Source organism: Mustelus asterias, chromosome 20 (genome assembly GCF_964213995.1).
Source record: "Mustelus asterias chromosome 20, sMusAst1.hap1.1, whole genome shotgun sequence".
Taxonomy (NCBI): domain Eukaryota; kingdom Metazoa; phylum Chordata; class Chondrichthyes; order Carcharhiniformes; family Triakidae; genus Mustelus; species Mustelus asterias.
Window position 1 is genome coordinate 34549953 of NC_135820.1, and position 23164 is coordinate 34573116.

Consider the following 23164-nt stretch of genomic DNA (forward strand, 5'->3'; position numbering starts at 1 on the left):
TAAACTCACCATATTAGTAAATCCAAACCCTCAAGAAGACTCATATCATTGATGGTGCCACAGATTGCATATCAGGAACTGGCAGTGTAACCACAGACCACCAGATCTCAATTCATTGACCATTCACTGGCTCTAGTCCAGAGAGACAACCCTGTCTGAGAGGAAAATGTTGGTGTGATGCAGCAATTTGGCATTGACTTGGACAATGGGTTTGTCAACAGGTCTATCTATACCTGACCATTCAGTGTTGCTTTGTTTATGGAAATTATCCAATATTTGGATCAAGCAACTTAAATAACACAGAAAAGCAAAATGTTACTGATCACAGAATTTCTGAATTCTGCTGCACAGAAGGAGGCCATTTGGTCTATTACATTTGCGCTGGCTCTTTGAATGAGCAATGCACCCAGTGTCACTCCACTGGCTTCTCCCTGTAACCCTGCACATTCTTCCTTTTGAGATAATAATCCAATTCCTTAGTGAATACCTTGATTGAATCTGCCTCCACCACAGTGTCAGGCAGTGCATTGCAGATCTTAACCGCCTGCTACGTGACTAAGTTTCTTTTAATATCTCCATTACTTCCTTTGTCAATGACCTTAAATCTCTGCCCTGGCATTCTCAGTCCATTCACCAGTAGAAACTATTTCTTTTGATCTACTCCGTCCAGACCTGTCATGATTTTGAATACGTTTATGAAATGTCCTCTCAATCTTCTCTCCACCAAGGAAAACAGACCCAACTTTTCCAATCTGTCCACATAACTGAAGTTCCTCATCCCTGAGAAAATACTCAATAATCTTTTTTGCAATGTCTGTCCAATGTCTTCACATCTGTCCTAAAGTGTGGTGCTCAGAACTGAATGCAACTCAGTCATCCAGTTGAGATTAAATCACTGTTTCCTTGTACCCTATAACCCTATTAAAGTCAATGATATGATATGCTTTATTAACCACCCTCTTAACCCTGTCCTGCCATCTTCAATGCCTTATGCATATGTACACCCATATCCTTCTGCTCCTACATTCTCCAGCTGATTAAAATATTAATTTATAAGTCCATTTATATTACAGGACTTTTAATTCAGAAACTCGGATTGTCATGAATTATCACGGTAGTTTAACTGAGTCCTGCTTTCATACTGAGACTGTGAAAAGTTTGCAAGCCCAGCCTAGTTTACAAATTGGGTATTTTATTCAGATATACTGTACAAAAAAAAACACAAATCCAATCACTGTTCAACCATTCAGCAGTGAAATCCAGAAACAATTTTGACCAGAGAGCAGAGGAAATTTAAAATTCCTATCCCCAAAAAGTTGTGGATTTTCTTTTATTCATTCTTGAGATGTGGACGTGATTGGTTAGGGTAGCATTTATTGCCCATCCCTAATTTCCCTTAAGAAGGTGAGGTGAACTGCTGCAGTCCATGTGACGTGGATACGCCCACAGCGCTGTTAGGGAGGGAGTTCCAGGATTTTGATCCAGCGACAGTGAAGGAATGACAATATATTTTCAAGTCAGATGGTAAGTGACTTGGAGAGTATCCCCATATGTCTCCTGCACTTGTCTTTCTAGATGGTAGTTGTCATGGGTTTGGAGGACACTGCCTGTGGAACCTGGTGAGCTCTTACATCTAGTAGATGGTACATGCGGCTGCCACTGTGCGAGAGTGGTGGAGGGGGTGAATGTTTCTGGAGGCGGTATCAATCAAGGGTTGCTTTGTCCTGGATGACATTGAGCTTCTTGAGTGTTGTTGGAGCTGCACGCATCAAGGCAATCTTAGATAATTCCATCACACTGCTAACTTGTGTCATGCAGAAGATGGTTTACAGGCATTGGAGAGTCAGGAGATGAGCTACACACTGCAAGATTCCTAGCTTCTGGCATGCTCTTGTATTATGTGGCTAGTCCAGTTTAGTGTCTGGTCAATGGCAACCCCAGGATGCACGTATAGTGGGGGATTCAGTGATGGTAATGCCACTGAATGTCAAGGGGCGATGGTGGGCTATTTGAAATTCAAGATTGAGATTTTCAGATTTATTTCGGTGGGAAGGGACCAGAAGTAAAAGCATGTAACTAGAACTGATTCACAGATCAGTCATGATTTAATTCAATGACAGAATAGGCTTAAGGGGCTGAATAGTCAATGTTCCTACACATTTATAGAACAGCTCTTTAATTTCAGAATTAAAACTGAAAATGCTGGAAATACTCAGCAGGTTGGCGACAGATGAGTAACCTGTTCCAGGAATTGCCACCTATGGAAACAGACAAAAGTATGCCTTAGTGGACCACTAGGTGTAGGAAGAGAATTGGAACTCAGCATTTAGACAGCATTTGTGTAGGGTGAAGGAGGTTAATGATATTAAATCAGAACTATTCATGAAAGAAGAGATGCCTCTACCCATCAGTTGTTCAAATTTGCGATCCTTCACATCAGGAAGGAAGACAGAAAGTTTTGTTAAAGCCTTGAATGAGATGAAGGATGAAGTGAAACTGCAGACCAGGAATAGCTTTGTGATAGAGTGAGTCAGTGCTGCTGAAAAGGCAGGTAGAGTATGTTCAAGTGATGGCACATATTGTTGAATGTGGACCTCTGGAAGTAACAACAAAAGCTGTTCAAGGAACTTTGAATGTCAGGAGATATCTGTAAACCTAGATGGATTTACAACCCCAAAGGTGGAATTTCATTGGAATCCATGTGGAATAATTTGGAACTGGAGATAATTTCTGAAGAAGGAGGTATGACTGTGAAATGAGTTGCGAGAGATCAAACGTAAAGAAAGAAGTGGAAAGGTGAACAAGGTAAAAGAGACAAAACATAAATCCTGTCTCAGAGAAAAGCAGAACTTCTTCAAGGTGGAAATATGTAGAAGAGAAGTGGCAGTGAATTAAACACAAATTGAAAAAACAAATGTTGCAGATGCTGAAACTCCAATAGAAAATGCTAGAAATTTTCAGCCAGTCAGCATATGTGGAGAGGAACAGAGTTAATGTTTCAGGTCGATGATGACATGCACTTTCACACGCACACGCCTAACCTCCCTTTTCCAAGGACTTTACTCTGCATATGTATTAATTTCCCCAATCCCTTGTTTTTTTTAAAATCCTCACCGGTCTCCATGTTTCCCTCACCATGATGCTGCTACGTTTGGTGCCTATTTTGATTATTCATTTCTATTTGCAACTTTTCCAAGTCTGCCCAGGTCACTCTTTCCTCAATTTTTCCATTTTATTCCCGAGTATACATGCCTATATTTATCCCTGACATCAACAAATTGGCCCAGGTTCCACTGAAAATATTAACCTTCAATGTCTGCAGTTAATGTTTGAGGTTGCATCAGAATGACTCAAGCGGACATTTTAAACAAACGGATTTGAAACTTGAATCAACATTAAATTTAATCTTTGTCATGATTTAGCGCTGTGCCAATGCTTCATCTGTGGAGGTAAAATTTGATTGCTGTTCATCCACCCTGAGTCCAGACCAAAACCTACACCAAAACATGGACAACCCCCAGAAAATTAAGTACCCACATCAGAATATCGAAAAAGCTCGTGCCAGAACATGGGAAATTCACACCATGACATGAATATCAAAACAGAATGTGGAAAATCCACACCAGAACATGTCAAGTCCACACCGGAACATGTCAAGTCCACACCAGAACATGTCAAGTCCACACCAGAACATGTCAAGTCCACACCAGAACATGTCAAGTCCACACCAGAACATGTCAAGTCCACACCGGAACATGTCAAGTCCACACCGGAACATGTCAAGTCCACACCGGAACATGTCAAGTCCACACCAGAACATGTCAAGTCCACACCAGAACATGTCAAGTCCACACCAGAACATGTCAAGTCCACACCAGAACATGTCAAGTCCACACCAGAACATGTCAAGTCCACACCAGAACATGTCAAGTCCACACCAGAACATGTCAAGTCCACACCAGAACATGTCAAGTCCACACCGGAACATGCTAAATCCACACAAGAACATATTAAATCCACACCAGAACATATCAAATCCACACCAGAACATGGAGTGCCCAGAAACGCAAGGGCAAATTGCACAAAAATTATTTCTCTGAGTTTAAAATTAAGTATCTTCTTTTTAAAGGGACATCCAAAAAGGCAAAGAAAGTAATTTAGGACTTTTTTCAATATCCAATTTGTTTAACTTGGACTGCCTGCCTTTATTTGATCAATAAAAGCTGTGGTCAATGTTTTGTGAGTCAGTAGCTGGAATTAAAATAGCTGCAAGCATCCTGCTATCTGAAGTTTGCCTGTATCACACAATTGCTTAATTTGTCATCCAGCTGACTGAGATCTTATATTAATTTGATATGTTAAAAGGGATCAAGGCAACAAAAGCAAAATAAAATCTGAAAGCGAGACTTTCTTTGAGGAAGTATTTGGGGATTATTGGGTGATGAACAGGCCGTTGGGTGGTTTTGGGACTAGAATCTTGTCATTCCTATTTAAGATTAGTTTGTTTGAAGCATGGTATGGACAACTTGCTCCATCCTGAATATTGTTATGTTTAAAATGACAGCCTGACTAACTGGAAACTTTCTCAACATGCTACATAGGGATTAGGCTAAATTGTATCTATATTCTGTTCAGAATCGAGGTAATTTGAAGAAGCCAGGAAGGATGAGGAACAAAAAACAACAGATCTGATCTGTGAAAAATGTCTATGACTGTTGCACACACAGTGAATTGCTTTGTGCTGTTGAGACTGTTACTAAGCAAAAACAGCTGCCATTTTGCACATAAAAACTTCTACAAACAACAATAACAAACAATAACCATAGAATCCCTACAGTGCAGAAGGAGACTATTTGATCCATCAAGTCTGCAATGATCACAATCCCACCCAGCCCCTTATCCCCTTAACCCCATCTATTTACCCTGCTAGTCCTTCTAAGACTAAGGGACAATTTAGCATGGCCAATCAACCTAACCTGCACATCTTTGCAGTGCATCTACTATTACTGATGTTACGAGGCAGCAGATTTTGCCATGCCACTGGGAAAGCTACCTGCTTTATTTCAAATAGTGCGATGAAAATTCTCCGGAACCACTAGGCATTGCCAACATGGATGCTTCTAGGGTTTAAAGTCTCATTTGAAGGATGGTAATGAAAGGAGGATGTATATAATCAAGAGAAAGACTTGCAGGGAGATGTAGAGTAAAGGGTTAACATGAAAAGTGCATGATGCTAGGGGTGCTGCCTTACTCAGAAATGATTATTAATCAGGGCGACATGGGGGTACAGTGGTTAGCTGCCTCACAGTGTCAGGGACCTGGGTTTGATTCCAGCCTTGGATGACTGTGTGGAATTTGCACATTATTTCCGTGGCTGCATAGGGAAAATACGTGGAGTTATGGATGGGGGGGAGGATGGGACTGGGTAAGATGCTCCATCAGAGTCGGAGCAGACTCAATGAGCTGAATGGCCTCCTTCTGCACTGTAGGGATTCTATGGATTCTAATCTGGTACAAATTTTAAGAGTCTACCATTTACTGATCCAGAAGTTGGCCTTTAAAGACCCATTTGCTGAGGTCCTTCAGTAGGTCTGTTCGTACATTCTCCAGGTCATTCTGGATGTTTGCCATTGAGCAAAGGACAATCAGCTTGTAAGATCATGCCTTTCACTTTGTGGTTTCAGTAAGCCTGCCTTGTAAACACACTGATCACTCCTAGTGGCTAGAACCACGACCTCAGTTTTTGGTGGGGCAGGGCCTGGTCACCGAATTGAATAAGGCACTAACTGTGACCTTGCAACTGTAGGAGATGTGGTCTCATAGCTCCCTGGTGACAGAGGCAAAATGCATATGAATTTCTATTTAGCACCCAAAAGATATTTTGCTTCGAAACATTTTATCGTAAATGCCTGATTATTTCTGAGCAAAAACAACAGTCGATAACACTCCTACGAAGCCCCTGGGGATATTTTGCCATTATAGGTGCTTTATGAAGCAAATAGTTGTTGTATTACAGGCTCTGCCAAGCATTGTATATATGCTGATGGTTTCCATCATTTAAATCCCAAGACCTTTTACTGCTTTGGAGCATTTCCCAAAGTGTGTTGTTCAGCACAGAATTCAGAAATATAGCAATCTATTTTAGTTGAATTTATCATTGCTCAATTCCGACCACTTTGGCCTCTTTGCTGCTGATGTTGTCACAGCAGATGTTTAGCTCATGCCTATCCACCTTGTGATCTACTACATCCATCTGAGAGGGAGCAAAGTGAGCCTTAGTTCTAAATCAGAGAGGTAATTACTGGAATTCTCCAGTCTACATTCCTCGCGACCGCTTCCAGCGAGAATGGAGAATTTGGCGCTCAGTCAAATCTCCATTCACTGCATCAGGACTGGAGAATCCCAGCCACGGATGAGGTTGGAGAATTTCACACAATACTTCTGAAAGTGCAGCAGATTATATGCCTAAGTGCCTGAAGTCAGGAGCATCTAGCTCGAAGGTGGGAGATGGTCACTAAGCCAAAGTCAACGGATCTACCAGCTGTGTGTTTCCTGCCAGCGGGGCATGGCACATTGTTTGCTCGCGGCAGGATACTCTGGTCCCGCCACTGTCAATAGGAATTCCCAGTGACGTGGTCACCTCACGCCACTGGGAAACCTTCGGGCAGGGATGTGCTGCCAGTGGGAATGGAGAATCCTGCCGGCATGAACAGCCGGGGAATTCCAGCCAATATGTTTTATAAGTACCTGACTGGACCAAAAGACACCATCAGGTTGTGAGAGAGAAGGGAAAGTGAAATCAGCTGATTGGTACTACATTAGGAATAGTCTTAAAGGGTGACATCAGTAATAGTCTTTCCATCTTCTTTGGTAAGTGAGATTGCAAGATGGTCAGTAGCTGCTAGTAGACAAAATATGAGAATGGTGAAAGAAATTTGGGGTGACTCATGCGGCACGCTGGCACAGTGGTTAGGGCGGCATGGTGTCACAGTGGTTAGCACTGCTGCCTCACAGCGCCAGGCCTTGGATGACTGTCTGTGTGGAGTTTGTACATTCTCTCCGTGTCTGTGTGGGTATCGTCCGGGTGCTCCGGTTTCCTCTCACAGTCCAAAGATGTGTAGGTTATGTGAATTGGCCATGTTAAATTGCCCCTTAGTGTCTCAAGATGTGTAGATTAGTGGGGTAAATATGTGGCGTCATGGGAATAGGGCATGGGTAAGACGCTCTGTCAGAGTGTCAGTGCAGACTCGATGGGCTGAATGGCCTCCTTCTGCACTATAGGAATTCTATGATTTCATGATTCTGTGACTCAGCATATGTCATGTAATAGACGCATGGTCATGACTTCTCACTCAATAAACCACTGAGCTTTGCCAAGGTACTGCAAGAGATGTCAATTAGAAGTGAAATGTTTTCTCACATTGAGGGAAGGGAATTGGTAAGTGAATTATGTTGTAGCAATTCACTCGTATTCACCTCTCAATTGCAATAGGCCTGAGATAATAACCTGTCGACTCTCTGTCTGGGGAACAATTAACACACGGGAAGAAAATCCAAAGGAAATGCAGACGGGAGGGGAAATAACTGTAATTGGAAAGGAAAAATAGAAGCAAGATTTATGTGAAATTGCTGGACAATAATTTATTTGCAAGGCAATAGTTATCTTTAATAAAAGCTGACAATCATTAGCTGGTGAAAGTGTATGTCGCAATCCTTTTGAGCAGTTACATGGTAAGCTCCTAATAGTATCGTTTGTGCTAAAAGTCGAATTCATTGAGTGAATTCAATAAAATTCTGTCTTTTACCTTTCAGGTTTGGCACCTTCAGAAACATCTGGGACTAGGGTTCAGTTTCCACTGTCAAATTCACTTGATGAAAGTAAATGGAATGCTGCCTTCGTAAGAAGTACTGGGAAGCGCCTCTCACTGTCCATATGCTCACCTGCCAATGCCAAGATCGGGCACTATACATTAAAACTGCTGTGTACAACACAAGGTCAATCTGCTTTGCTTGACCTCGGAAAATTCATCTTGCTCTTCAATCCATGGTGCTCAGGTATAATACTTTTAAATTGATTCTGTTGCAGGCTTCGATGTCAGCCTTCTACTTGATCATAACTTTACCCTTCAAGTAACCAACCAAGTCACAGAGTTCTCTTATACAACTGTTTTAATTAGGCTATATAGCTCGGACCCTGGAAAGTCACAGATCACATTCTGTAGCTAGCCAGAGTGCAGCATTCCGAGATACACAAGCAATTATAGTTCAAATTTGATTACAAGTAATTAGCATATACCAATCGCAATCACTTTACGCTTGCTTCATTATAGGCTGGAATTCTCTGGCCGTTCATTCCGGCGGAATTCTCCGGTCCTGCCGGCAGCACACCATTGCCCGTGGGTTTCCCACCAGCGTGGGGTGACATCAGTGGAAATTCCCATTGACAGCAGGGGGACCAGAGAACTGGTAGGCCGGAGAATCTCACCCCACCATACCCAATCAGCGTGAAGGCTTAATACGTCATTGTTTTTACAAGTTATCATAGTCCAGCTTGTTCCTGTGTCTGTGGATCACTCCCTCTTTCCTAATTCCAGATGTCTGATTTAATGAGTTTTGCCCAGGCTAATGGCCTTGGTGCATATCTGTGAAGGCTCTTATAAGAAGACTTTTTTTTTCATAGCAGCTTGTGTGATTATTAACCCTTTCAGATTCCATTGTGAAATCATAGCTGCATGATAATAAAACAGCCCAGGAGACATGTGCAGCAAATGTGGCCTTGCCTACATCCTAAGATCAAATAAAAATAGACCATTAATTCTTAGGTGTCAAGTTATAATGGGAGCAAGTATCACCGTTAAACATTTTTGGTTCAACAACTTTGAACAATAATATTATTAATCATTAGTCATCTGCATTCAATTGCTCACATTTCAGAGTTCATTTGTAATGCTTACTGAGGTTAAAAGTGGGCACATCGGGGATAGAATATTTTTCTTTCTTCATTAATTATCCTGGGCTGGTATGAAATACATCTAGAATCAGCAGTGTCATTCTGATTCCACCTACTCTGCCTCAGTAGCATTCTTCAAATGCAAACTCAGGACAGGGATCCCTTTCATCTCTCAAGACCAAATATCTTCCAAGTCTCTTTCATTAGAGGTTCTTAATTTGAGCAGAATTATGAACAGTTCTGAGGTAAGGACTGGATTTCAGAACCAACATCCCAATTTACATTCTACCAGTCTCTGCTGGCTTCAAATCAAGGCCATCAAGAGAGAGAGAGCAGTGTTTAAAAACCCCAAATACCTGAGCTCAAAAGTATCGTCCAAGTCCAAGTGTGAAGATGTTTGGTTAACATCAGTAGGTGCTGTTGTTAAGTTAACAATATAAGCAATATTGGCAGTTGTTATAATGTTGGTAGGCTATTGATACCTTGCCAACTGCTTGGTAATATTGCACATGCAAATCCTCTAGGTCAGTTTCCCCAGGGTACCCCTCACATGTACTACTTATAATGAATATTTGAGACAAATTGAATTGACTGCCACACAGTACTAGTATCTACATAGCACTCAGAAAGTGACTCATCCTTCTGTCTGCTTCACATTGTGGCCTGCAGACACAATTTGCAATAACTGTAGGGTGGCTAATCACTTTGACATTTTAAAAAATTTCAGATGATGCCGTCTTCTTAGACGTTGAGAATCAACGCAAGGAATATGTACTCAATGATCAGGGCTTGATCTACACGGGTTCGAAGAAATGCATTTCAAACATTGCTTGGAATTTTGGGCAGGTACTGAAATACCTAAACTTTCTTTGTCAGTGAAAGAAAAGTAACTGATAAGCAGAAGGAACGGATGTGCACACAGACAAAATGTAATCATTTATCAGTTTTGCTGTTCTTGTGGACTTTTATTAACCTCACTGTATTTTCAGAGCAACCTACTGCTGAGAAGGTTAAGAGAAGATTTATTAGAAGTGTTTGAAATCATTAAGGGTTTTGATAAAGTAGTTACAACTGTTTGCAGTGAAGGAAGTGGCAGTAACCAGAAGATACGGGTTTAAGATAGACTCAGATATCAGATCAGGAGTTTTGTCCAAGTGCAGCGAGCTTTTATGTTTTGGAATGAGCTGCCCAAAGGATGGTGGAATCAACTTTCAAAGAGGAATTGAATATACATTTGATGAGGAGAAGATTTCAGCTACAAGGGAAAGAACAAAGGAGTGGAACTAATTGGATAGTTGAATGGTTTCCTTTTATTCTGCGATTATGAGTGACACAGTGGTTAACACTGCTCCCTCACAGTGCCAGGGACTCGAGTTCGATTCTTGGTGTGGTTCACTATCTGTGTGGAGTTTGCACATTCTCCCCGTATCTGCGTGGGCTTCCAATGGGTGCTCCGGTTTCCTTCCACAGTCTGAAAGACTTGCTGGTTAGGTGTGTTGGCCATGCTAAATTTCCCCCTCAGTGTACCCGAACAGGCGCCAGAGTGTGGCAACTAAGGGACTTTCACAGTAACTCCATTGCAATGTTAATCTAAATCCTACTTGTGACACTAATAAATAAACTTTAAACTAAAGTTTGTGTAATTCTGTGGTAATTTTTACTAGTGATTCCTCATAAATCATGTACATCTAGCCATTATTCTTTGTTTTGCCCAGACCTCTTCACCAGGTCTTGGTGAAGTCCTGTATTGTTGATTTCAACTGTAACATATTTGAAAGAAGATGCACCTAAATTGCTCAAAACTGAGATTTTGGTTGGGTAAGAGATATGGAGCAAAGACAAGAAAATGGAATTGAGATTTTGGGCAGCGAGCATCTAGTTGAATGTCAGAGCAAGCATTCCACTGACCAATCTACTTATGGTCCAGTGGTCCGAGTTGGAGAAACTTGGTTTGTTCTCACTGGAACGACGGAGGTTGAGCGGCGACCTGATAGAAGTCTACAAGATTATGAGAGGCATGGACAGAGTGGATAGTCATAAGCTTTTTCCCAGGGTGGAAGAGTCAGTTACTAGCGGGGCACAGGTTTGAGGTGCAAGGTTTAAAGGAGATACAAAGAACAAAGAACAGTACAGCACAGGAAACAGGCCCTTCGGCCCTCCAGCCTGTGCCGCTCCTTGGTCCAACTAGACCAATCGTTTGTATCCCTCCATTCCCAGGCTGCTCATGTGACTATCCAGGTAAGTCTTAAACGATGTCAGCGTGCCTGCCTCCACCACCCTACTTGGCAGCGCATTCCAGGCCCCCACCACCCTCTGTGTAAAAAACGTCCCTCAGATATCTGAGTTATACTTTGCCCCTCTCACCTTGAGCCCGTGACCCCTCGTGATCGTCACCTCCGACCTGGGAAAAAGCTTCCCACTGTTCACCCTATCTATACCCTTCATAATCTTGTACACCTCTATTAGATCTCCCCCCATTCTCCGTCTTTCCAGGGAGAACAACCCCAGTTTACCCAATCTCTCCTCATAGCTAAGACCCTCCATACCAGGCAACATCCTGGTAAACCTTCTCTGCACTCTCTCTAACGCCTCCACGTCTTTCTGGTAGTGCGGCGACCAGAACTGGACGCAGTACTCCAAATGTGGCCTAACCAGTGTTCTATACAGCTGCATCATCAGACTCCAGCTTTTATACTCTATACCCCGTCCTATAAAGGCAAGCATACCATATGCCTTCTTCACCACCTTCTCCACCTGTGTTGCCACCTTCAAGGATTTGTGGACTTGCACACCTAGGTCCCTCTGTGTTTCTATACTCCTGATGACTCTGCCATTTATTGTATAACTCCTCCCTACATTATTTCTTCCAAAATGCATCACTTCGCATTTATCCGGATTAAACTCCATCTGCCACCTCTCCGCTCAATTTTCCAGCCTATCTATAACCTGCTGTATTGCCCGACAATGCTCTTCGCTATCCGCAAGTCCAGCCATCTTCGTGTCATCCGCAAACTTGCTGATTACACCAGTTACACCTTCTTCCAAATCATTTATATATATCACAAATAGCAGAGGTCCCAGTACAGAGCCCTGCGGAACACCACTGGTCACAGACCTCCAGCCAGAAAAAGACCCTTCGACCACTACCCTCTGTCTCCTATGGCCAAGCCAGTTCTCCACCCATCTAGCCACTTCTCCTTGTATCCCATGAGCCTTAACCTTCTTAACCAACCTGCCATGTGGGACTTTGTCAAATGCCTTACTGAAATCCATATAGATGACATCCACGGCCCTTCCTTCATCAACCGTTTTTGTCACTTCCTCAAAAAACTCCACCAAATTTGTAAGGCACGACCTCCCTCTTACAAAACCATGCTGTCTGTCACTAATGAGCTTGTTCCGTTCTAAATGCACATACATCCTGTCTCTAAGAATCCTTTCCAACAACTTCCCTACCACGGACGTCAAGCTCACCGGCCTATAATTTCCTGGGTTATCCCTGCTACCCTTCTTAAACAACGGGACCACATTCGCTATCCTCCAATCCTCAGGGACCTCACCCGTGTCAAAGAAGCGACAAAGATTTCCGTCAGAGGCCCAGCAATTTCATCTCTCGTCTCCCTGAGCAGTCGAGGATAGATGCCATCAGGCCCTGGGGCTTTGTCAGTTTTAATGTTCCCTAAAAAACCTAACACTTCCTCTCTTGTAATGGCAAGGCAGATGTACGAGGCAGATTTTTTACACAGAGGGTGTTGGGTGCCTGGAACTCATTGTTGGGGGAGGTAGTGGAAGCGGATACGGTAGTGACTTTTAAGGGGTGTCTTGACCAATACATGAATAGGATGAGAATAGAGGGTTATGGTCCCCAGAAGGGTAGCGGGTTTTAGTTAAGTTGGGCAGCATGGGCGATGCAGGCTTGGAGGGCAAAAGGGCCTGTTCCTGTGCTGTGATTTTCTTTGTTCTTTGTTTTTTGATATGTTTTCCTTAGATAGTGATTTGTGTAAACTGTACAAGGAAGATCAAGGGACCAATTCTCAGCTTCAAGTACAAATTGGTTGGAATTTGCTTTGTGTTGATTTAAGTTGTGCCAGAGTGTGAAGTGCAAGTTGCATTTGATTTCCCCAGTCCAAGCTTATTTGTATAATGGTTCACAATTAGAGGGAAAGTGTCTCAAATGAGTCTGGGGACTCATACCATTGTTGAAGGAGAATGTTTTGTGCAAGTGAAATGTAAAGGGATAGCAGTGAACAAGGACCATACCGAGAGGAACAACAGTTTGGAAAACGTTTGAGAGGTCGCTAAAAGGCACCCAACCTATTAGCAGTTGTTGCTGCCTGCAGGCAAGTGAAAGAGCAGCCCAGTGCCTGACATCCCTCTCTCAATGTTGCTAAAATGAAAGAAAAATAGCATGAAATGCTTAAAACGAGGCTTGTCTGCCATGCCGTACTACAGCAACACCACCATAGAATAATTTCACACTATGCCAGAATGTGGGTACAACTAAATTGTGGGCCTCAGCTAGCATTTACATTCCTGGGCACATGCTGACCCCATGCTGCATGAGAGCTGCAGCTCCCCTTACAGCAGATCATGCGCATGGCCTCTGCCTATCTCCTACAAGGACCAGGAGAAGGCAGGCTTCACTGGTTATTATCAGGTAGGCTTGATTGGGCTTAGAAGGAATAGTTTCGTCGTATCTTGTAAACACAGACAACACTGCTTCCTGAGGCCAAGTCACTGAATGTATTTAAGAAAGAAAGAAATTCCTAGACACAAAGGATGTGAAGGACTATGGGGAGAGAGTGGGAGTATGGCATTAAGATAGAGAATCAGCTATGGTCGCATTAAATGGGGGAACAGGCTCAATTGGCCGAACAGCCTATCCTGCTCCTATTTTCTCTGTTTCTATATTTTTATCACCCTCCCATTACTTCCTTCACGCAATGCTTTGCAAACTTTAACAAAAGAAAGAACTTTATATCGCATCCCTCACGGCCTTGGGATGCCCATAAGCACTTCACAATCAATGAAAAGTGCTGTCACTTTCGCAATGTAAAGATCACACTGTAGGTTGCTTCTAAAGAACCTTGCAGCATCAATGGTGAATCAAGCATTCAGATCTCAACAGTCCCCCTTACAAAGGGGTGTACTGGTCAACACAATGTCTACTAAAGTGAGCTATGTTACTTCTCTCAGTGAATACATGGGGTTGGATGTGACCTGGAGGCCACTTGGGCAGCCTGACCCACTGGCATCCCTCTGCAGTTCCGACTCTTTCTCCAGACATGTTGGCCATAATTCTCCAGTCTCGTATGCCCCACCACCACTGCCAGTGAGAGTGGAGAATTGGGCACTCAGCCAAATCTCCATTCACCGCAGCAGTCTGGGGAATCCCAGCCGCGGGTGAAGTTGGAGAATTCTGATCAACTTCAATGTTTCTATTGACAAACCCGATGGTGCCAATTAAGATTGGGGCAATAACAAAAATAAAGATAATTGGGACAAAAGCTTATTAAAGAAAAGCCCCAAAATCAGGTGCTTTCTGCCCCCTCAATATGATAAACCAAGGTTTCACACAGTGGGATCAGAGTTTAAACTGGGTGTGTATCTAACAGTTACTGACGTTAAGCACTCACAAATTTCACTGCTTAAAATATATGGATGCTATACATTTTATTATTGATTCTTGCTTTCAGTTTGAAGACGGTATTGTGGATATTTGTCTGGAACTGCTGGATAACAGCTCGAACTGCCTGGAAAATCAGGACGAAGATTGTTCTCAAAGGCACGATCCTGTTTATATCAGCAGGATTGTGACAGCTATGGTAGGAACTGAAACTGAATGCCTTCTGCTTCTATTAATAGTTTAATTATCTCCGCAGGGAGGAAATTAGCTGTTCCCTATAAATTTATCCACTGTTATCGTAACAAATGACCATTGGATGGATTTGACTGTTTCTTTTAGTTATCCTAATTTGGTAAGATATTCAAAACTTCATTATTATAATGACCTTTTAGGTTAAAGACAATAATGAAAAGATTGAATCTGTGGATTTATTCTGAATGTTACAGCTGTAAGTTGGAAGCAGCTGCACATTATCTATGTACAAGGGCTGATGGTATTATAAGTGACTTAGTAAATGAGTATTAATTATTGATATTCAAATAGAGTCTAGATGAAACCTCCTTCAAAGCTTCACGATAACTGAGTTGGGTGTACTAATGCCATTTCTTGAAATGAGAGTCTTAAGTTCATGCTCTTGGGTGCTGATAGGCAGAAATCCCAAATTTGGATGGCATATGATAGGCAAGTGCACGTCCCGAGGGAATAGAACAAGAGAACATCAACTTAGGCTGTTCTCAGCACTCCTTCACACCAGGCTTGAGCAGAACAGCTGGGGTCTGGAAATAACTTAAATTGCCAGCCTACCGGAGTTAACTGAAAATACTGAATTGATTAAAGAAAGTGCAGAAACAATTCAGTCTTACAGATTATCTTAACCATAATGGTAATCAATAAAACCAATGTGAGTGAATCTGCACGTGCAGATTTGATTGATGCATATGGTCTATTTTGAAATAACTCTCTGCAAGTGTCAGTGCATTAAAAATCCCTTTTATCATAGAATCTCTACCGTGCAGAAGAGGCCATTTGGTGCATTGGATCTGCACCAACTCTTCGAAAGGACATCTTATTTAGGCCATTTTCCTTCCCTATTACTGTGACCCCATACATGTTCCATGGCTAGTCCATCTAACCTACACATCTTTGGACACTAAGGGCCCTATTTTACCATTTTGATTCTAAGTGCCGGGCAGATTTGAAACTGGAAGCGTTTCAGATCCGACTTTTAGACCCGTTCTGAGGTGCTCCCATACACACTCTGCCTGCAAAAATATCAGCGATTCCGAATCGTGCTGCAGAAGCCTGTGGGTGGGGCTTAATGTGCCCGAAACCCTGCAGCTCCAATTGGAGCCTCCAACTGCGCATGCACAGAAAAAAAATGATAGAATGTTGCTTCCCTGCCACATCCCTCCTGTGCCGGATAATGCCTCCTCTTGGCCCCCACAGACATTGCCCCACCCCTACAACATTACTGACCCCCTTATCCCTCCACCCTCCCGCCACCCAGACCGATCGCAGGCCCCTCCCCCTTCCCCCCCACCACTCTCAAGCAAATTGATCCCCCTTCCCCCCAACCAATCTCATGCAGAATGGCAGTGGACCCCCTTCCGTTGCACTGATCTCAGGCAGAGTGGCAGCGGACCCCCCTTTCCCTCCACTGATCTCAGGAAAAGTGGCAGCGGACCCCCTTCCGTTGCACTGATCTCAGGAAAAGTGGCAGCGGAACCCCTTCCCCCGCTACATCCCCCGCAACCGATCTCAAGCAGAGACCAGGCACTAGGCACCTACCTCCCCACTAACTGGAGCGCCTGAATCGGACTTATATGGAGCATGTCTGTTTCGAGCCAATTCTGGATGGGCGACCGCGGTGGTAAAGGGGGAAGTGCCAGTAAAGTTGGGCATGCAGCCCATTAAGTCAATTTAAATTGCATGCAAATGCATTTAAATGGCCATCGCGCCCGTTTCAGGCACAGTCCCGATCGTGGCCATTTTCAGGCCTTGGTAAAGGGGGAACCAGCACGGAGGCGGGCACGGATCGTGCTACTCATCTCATGCCTGACTTTACCAAGTTTTCGTGCCCAAAAACTTGATGGTAAAATCGGGTCCAATTTTCCCATCCTGCCCGCCACGGGAATCGTAGCCAGAGGAAATCCACTCCGACACGGAGAAAACACGTAAACTCCACACAGGCAGTCACCCAAGGTCGGAATTGAACCCTGGAGCTGAGAGGCAGCAGTGCTAATCACTGTGCCACCGTGCTGCCCACTGTGATCTAGTATCCTTTACAAGTATCTAAAACTGATTTCTAACTCTTCTCTTTACAAGTATCTAAAACTGATTACTAACTTCTCTTCTTCTGTTGGGGTTGTGGCTGCCACTTGCAATTGAAACCATGTTTGTCTGTTTTATTTTAGAATGAGGCAAAACAAACTTGTGAAGTCCGTTGATTGATTGTCAGTAACAACTTCTAAGATGTACATGTAATCAGCATTTTGATCAGAAGAATTATTGCTGCAGAATTCTGCTTTGCCTCCTGCTAATACAAATCCATGTGTAGCGAAACAACACTTTGTAATATTCTTATATTTAATTTATTTTCCTTATTACACGATTTATTGTTTTTCCTTATTCAAACAGCAGTCAACATTCACTAGCGGCATGGTGGCACAGTGGTTAGCACTGCTGCCTCACAACGCCAGGGACCTGGGTTTGATTCCAACCTTGAGTGCCTGTCTGTGTGGAGTTTGCACAATTTCTCCGTGTCTGCGTGAGTTTCCTCCGGGTGCTCCAGTTTCCTCCCATAGTCTGAAAGGTGTGCTGGTTAGGTGCATTGGCCATGCTAAAGTCTCCCTCAATGTACCCAGACAGGCACTGGAGTGTGGTGACTAGGGGATTTTCACAGTAACTTCATTGCAGTTTTAATGTAAGCCTACCTTGACACTAATAAATAAACTTTAAACTGGGGAGGGAGATGGTTTCCCGATTTTTAGTTAGTATTTACTGAGGTTCTAAAAGCAGACTGAGGTTATTAATATCAATTTTATGGCATTTCAACTCAATCTTCGGTAACAGCATAGGTCTGAGACAAAACAGATCCTATATTGTAGGCTCAGCAAGGTCCAAGTAAACACATTTTGGTTCAATCATAGAATCTCTACAGTGCAGAAAGAGGCCATTCAGCCCATCAAGCCTGCACCGACCACAATCCCACCCAGGCCCTATTCCCGTAACCCCACATATTTACCGTGCTAATTCCCTGACACGAGGGTCAATTTAGCATGACCAATTCATCTAACCCGGGACACTAAGGGACAATTTAGCATGGCCAATCAATCCAACCTGCATACCTTTGGGCTGTAGGAGGAAACCCACGCAGACATGGGGAGAATGTGTAAAATCCACACAGACAGTGAACCGTTGCCGGAATTGAACCCGGGTCCCTGGTGCTATGAGGCAGCAGTGTTAACCATTGAGCCACTGCGCCATTGGCTTGGTAATAAAAATTTGGCAACAATTGTGATAATGGGCACAATTCTCCAACCTCGCCCATGGCTGGGACTCTCCGGTCCCACTGCAGTGAATGGAGATTTGGCTGAGCACCAAATTCTCCGTTCTCACTGGCAGTGATAGCAGGGAATGCAACACTGGAGAATGCCAGCCGATGCATATAAATTGAAGCCAAATGTGGTTCCGTCATCCCACACGGGGAGTTTCATAACGGAAGTCTTTGCATTTATCCCTGCCATATTTAGGGCTGCTTGCTGCCAGCCACCATTTTGTAGCAGCCAGCAGGTGAGTGGGATCCCGCCCCACTCCACCACCCCCTCCTTCCCACACCATGGCGTGTTGGAGGTGGCCCGCCATCTGGCAGCGGTAAGATCCTCCGGTCCTGTCAACAGGTTTTCCAGCTGTTGGCACCCCCCACTGCCAGGGAACCTGCATCAGGGGGTCGTTGTTGGTGGGACCAGAATATCCCGCCGGAGGGAATGGCAGCAAAATTTCAACTGTTATCTTTACAACACCGATTGTTATCCAGTGGCAAGCTTGTTTTTCCAGTTTTGATGCATTGTTTGGTCCAAGTCATAAAATGGATGAATGCTGCTGAAAAATGTGAATATTAAAACAAAATTATGCTAAAATAACCCACCTCAACCAAAGTATTGTCAAATACTCAGTATAAGATTTAGAGGAAAGTGATAAGGACTGAAAGAAAATAAGATAAAAGGCACGGGGCCACATTCACATCCTTACTGCTTGGTATTTAAGCACTGCTTGGATGTAACAGAGTAAAATCTGGCAGGGAGCAATCCATGCCTCTTATAGATTGTGTCAGATTTTCCTTTCATCAAATTACACACTGGTACTTAATGGACCATGGGAACAAATCTCCACAACACCACAAAAACAGACTTCATAAAGTTTCTAACTAATGATATTTCATAGGGATTCATGTCAAAAATCACTTGCTTCCAAATACCTCGAAGAATAAATGAAAATGCATTATGTCAGGATGAAGCCATCGATTTTTCTCTGACAATATCTGGAAACAAAGTTTGGAAGAAATTTAGAAATGTTTATTTCCTTAAAGAGTAGAGTGGCTAATGTTAAATTGGATCAGATTCACCAGCAAGGCAGCCCCAAGTGTTTTATTTCTTATATTCATTGAAAACTAATTACAACAAACATAATTGGTTTTGAAGGAGCCTCAAGAGACTGAAGAATTTAACAGTAAAGAGTTGTCACATCTTCTCAAATGACATAGCTTTAGAAAGGCTCAATCAAGAGTCATATTGAATGAGTTCTGCTGAAGAAATACCTACTAATGGCTTGCTGCAACGCAAAAGTTTACTAAAATGAATTGGACATAAAACTTCCTGCAAAATGAATAAGTTATTAATTCAGTTATGTGAAATGATCAGGCTCACATGGGAAAGGGAAAAATATTTAACGTGTAAAGTTGGGGGGGGGGGGGGCAGAATTTAATGCCCCCCCAGAGATGAATTTGGAGGAGTTGGGGAGTACATGCACTTGACTGTGAGGAGGGGGGGGGGAAGTGGTTACCTTCCTGTCCCCCCACCTCCGCCCCATTGATTCCAAGGCAAGAAGGTTCATGGATGGCCCTCTACTCTGACAGTAAATAAGGGTCTGAAGTCGGCAATTAATGTCCACTTACAGCTCTTATGCTGTCACTACTGGCATTCTACCCATGGCGAATGGGGACTCACCATATGGAGGGATTGACAAGAAAACGTGTTTGCTTGCAGCCTCATGGGGTGCTGAGGTTTCCCATTCAAAGCTACCTTGTGCCCCATCAAGTGTGGGCCCCCTGAGACCTGCTGACATTTCAACCCCCGTTCCCCACATCTTTCTGGTGAACCCCATCCTGTGATCCCCCCCGCCCAAACGTAAATGGTTACCCTCAAGAGATAATGACCATCTCAGTCTGAAAATATTACAGAAATAGGTCAGGCAGCACATGTTGAGAGAAACAGAGTTGACATTTCAGGTTGATGACTCTTCATCGGAAAAACAAAAAGCAATTCTATTTTGCTTAATTCTGTTCTAATAACCAGAGCTGTAGTACGTCATTGAAATACTATTTTACATCAAGCTCTTTGGCTACTTCATATAGCTAGCTCCCACACGTTGTTCTATGGGGTGATGGTGGCTTAATGGCATTGCCACTGAGCTAGTAACCAAGTGCTCGGCCAATGCTCTGGGGACGTATGTTCAAATCCCACCATAGCTGCTGGTGGGGTTTAAATTCAATGAATAAATAATAAGCTGGTCTCAGTAATAGTGACCTCAAAACTATCATCAACTTTGTAAAAATCCATCTAGGTCATTAATGCCCTTTCAGGAAGGAAATCTGCCACCCTTATAGTCTGGCCTACATGTGACTCCACAGCAATGTGACTGACCCTTAACTGCCCCCTGAAATGCCCTAGCAAGCCAATCAGTTCAGGGACAAATAGGTAAGGGCAGCAGCTGCTGGCCTCGTCAGCAATGCCCACTTCCCATGAAAGAGTGAAGAAAGAAAAAATCTCTAAAGTTGCATCTAATTTTTCCGCAGTTCTGTTTCTTTAACCTGTTTCTTTTTAACAGGTGAATTGCAATGATGATAAGGGGATACTGCAAGGAAACTGGAGCCGTGATTATTCATATGGAGTACCTCCAACAATGTGGAATGGAAGCATCACTATCCTCCGTCGATGGAACAAATTGTGCTGTCAACCTGTTCGTTTTGGCCAGTGTTGGGTCTTTGCGGCAGTGGCCTGCACAGGTATGAAGCAGACTGGGAAATGGGATTTTCTAAAGATGTGCACGACACTAACATGAAAATCTAAGCAGAACACTGGCTATAGTTGAAAAAAGAATTGAGGTTCCGAGCTACTGAGAACTGAAGATATATTCACAGATCTCTATAACCTAGTCCAGTATCCCACATTTCAACATCTGAAGCTCCAATACCTTTGTTAAAAAGCTCAAATCTCAATTACATGAATTCCTTATGAGTTCATGCCAAAACATTGAATGTATTCAAGAAGTGGCTCGATATAGCACTTCGGGTAAATGGGATCAAAGGTTATGGGGAGAAAGCAGGATTAGGCTATTGAATTGGACGATCAGCCATGATCGTAATGAATGGCAGAGTAGGCTCGAAGAGCCGAATGGCCTCCTCCTGCTCCTATCTTCTATGTTTCTATGAGTTATTCCATTAGCATCTACCTGTTTGTAAGCAATGAAGTCTCACTGGAGGAGCATAATCAGAACCAGTTCACTTGCAGCAACCGGGTGTAAGTAAATGCCTGAATATTGAATGAGCCTTATTTTGACCAGCGCAGATGTAAATCTATTCCAGTTTTTTGTGGCAACTAATGCTCATGAAGTGAAGAACTGTAATGGCATTGTTCCTGGCTTTTTAAAATATAATTGAATTGATTTCAGTGAGAAGTTATGTCAGTATAAAAATATTAGTTAGCAAATAATACTCTTGAAAAAAACTGTCGATAAAAATATGGATGGGGGCTATGAAGTAAAATGAGACAGTGAGGTAGAACTGATAACTTCTCATGGCTGCAACAATTTAGACTTATGAGTTAAATGGTCCCAATTGGCTGGTATTGATGTGATTTCTAATTTAATGTCCCACTGGTGTGGTCTGAACAATGCATTTAAATTATAGCCTGAAGCTCACTTTCTTTCAGACATTATTGGTATTTTGGAGTAATGGAAAAGGAATCTGCAGTTTAACAGAGTGTAGATATTTCATTAACTGAATGGTGTGACTGCTTATGTATTTATGTTTTCATGAAGCACTTGCAGTTTAGATGGGAATCACCATTTGTCACGCAATCACATAATAACAAAGATTTGGTCATTTACTTTGCCAATTAACAGGGGCAGTGGGCCTTTCAGTGTTCAGTATATTGTATAAATAATATACTGCTTATGTCATTTCAAGTCAGCTCTAGATAATTGAAAGCCATTTCTTGGAGTAAAGATAGCAAATGATTTTAATTAAGCAACCTAAGTAACAGCAAAGTGGAAATTTGGTGCATCATGTAAATTTGAATTGTCACGTAACTGGAGCTAAGCATAGACTGGATTTAGTTTTCATCCCTTTTCTGTGCATGATTTTGGTAAATATCTCTTGGTGATTTATACATTGCTGTCCTCGGGCAAAGGGGTTTTTCGTGCTTTAGGCAACTGAACATTCTTTCCTACATTTTGTGCTCATTATCCGTGGAGAGAAAGGTCTTAGGTTAAGTATCATTAGCACAGGTTGGATATCAAGCTCAGTTGAACCATAGAACCAAAGAATCCCTACAGTGCAGAAAGAGGCCATCTGGCCCATTGAGTCTACACCAACTCAAAGAACAAAGAAAATTACAGCACAGGAACAGGCCCTTTGGCCCTCCAAGCCTGCACCATCCTTGCTGCCTGACTTAACTAAAACTCCATATGCTTCCGGGGACCATATCCCTCTATTCCCATCTCATTCATGTACTTGTCAAGATGTCCCTTAAAAGTCACTACCGTATCCGCTTCCACTACCTCCCCCGGCAACGAGTTCTAGGCACCCACCACTCTCTGTGTAAAAAATCTGCCTCGTACATCTCCTTTAAACCTTGCCCCTTAAACCTATGCCCCCTAGTAATTGACTCTTCCACCCTGGGAAAAAGCTTCTGACTATCCACTCTGTCCATGCCTCTCATAATCTTGTAGACTTCTATCCGGTCTCCCCTCAACCTCTGTTGTTCCAGTGAGAACAAACCAAGTTTCTCCAACCTTTCCTCATAGCTAATGCCCTCCATACCAGGCAACATCCTGCTAAATCTTTTCTGTACCCTCTCCAAAGCCTCCACATTCTACTGGTAGTGTGGCGACCAGAATTGAACACTATGGGCCCAATTTTACCAAAACTTTGCATCCGTTTTCGGGCGCGAAATCGCGGTAAAGTTGGGCATCGGGCCTATACCGCGATCTGCACCCGATTCCGAGCAGATCGTGGCTTTACCGACACCCAATTCGGGCGCGGGTCTGGCCTGCGCCCAAATCGGGCGGCCCGATGATTTAAATGCATT

The 23164-nt window shown here is 43.1% G+C and overlaps 1 protein-coding gene across 1 annotated transcript in view; it reads left to right on the forward strand.

The window, feature by feature from the left end:
- The window catches only part of LOC144508466 (protein-glutamine gamma-glutamyltransferase 2-like), a 65732-nt gene that overhangs the window by 11594 nt on the left and 30974 nt on the right, over positions 1–23164 (forward strand). The window contains exons 3-6 of the mRNA XM_078236404.1: positions 7813–8055; positions 9678–9796; positions 14647–14775; positions 20682–20859. Coding sequence (XP_078092530.1) covers positions 7813–8055; positions 9678–9796; positions 14647–14775; positions 20682–20859 — 669 coding nt within the window. The remainder of the gene's footprint in view (positions 1–7812; positions 8056–9677; positions 9797–14646; positions 14776–20681; positions 20860–23164) is intronic.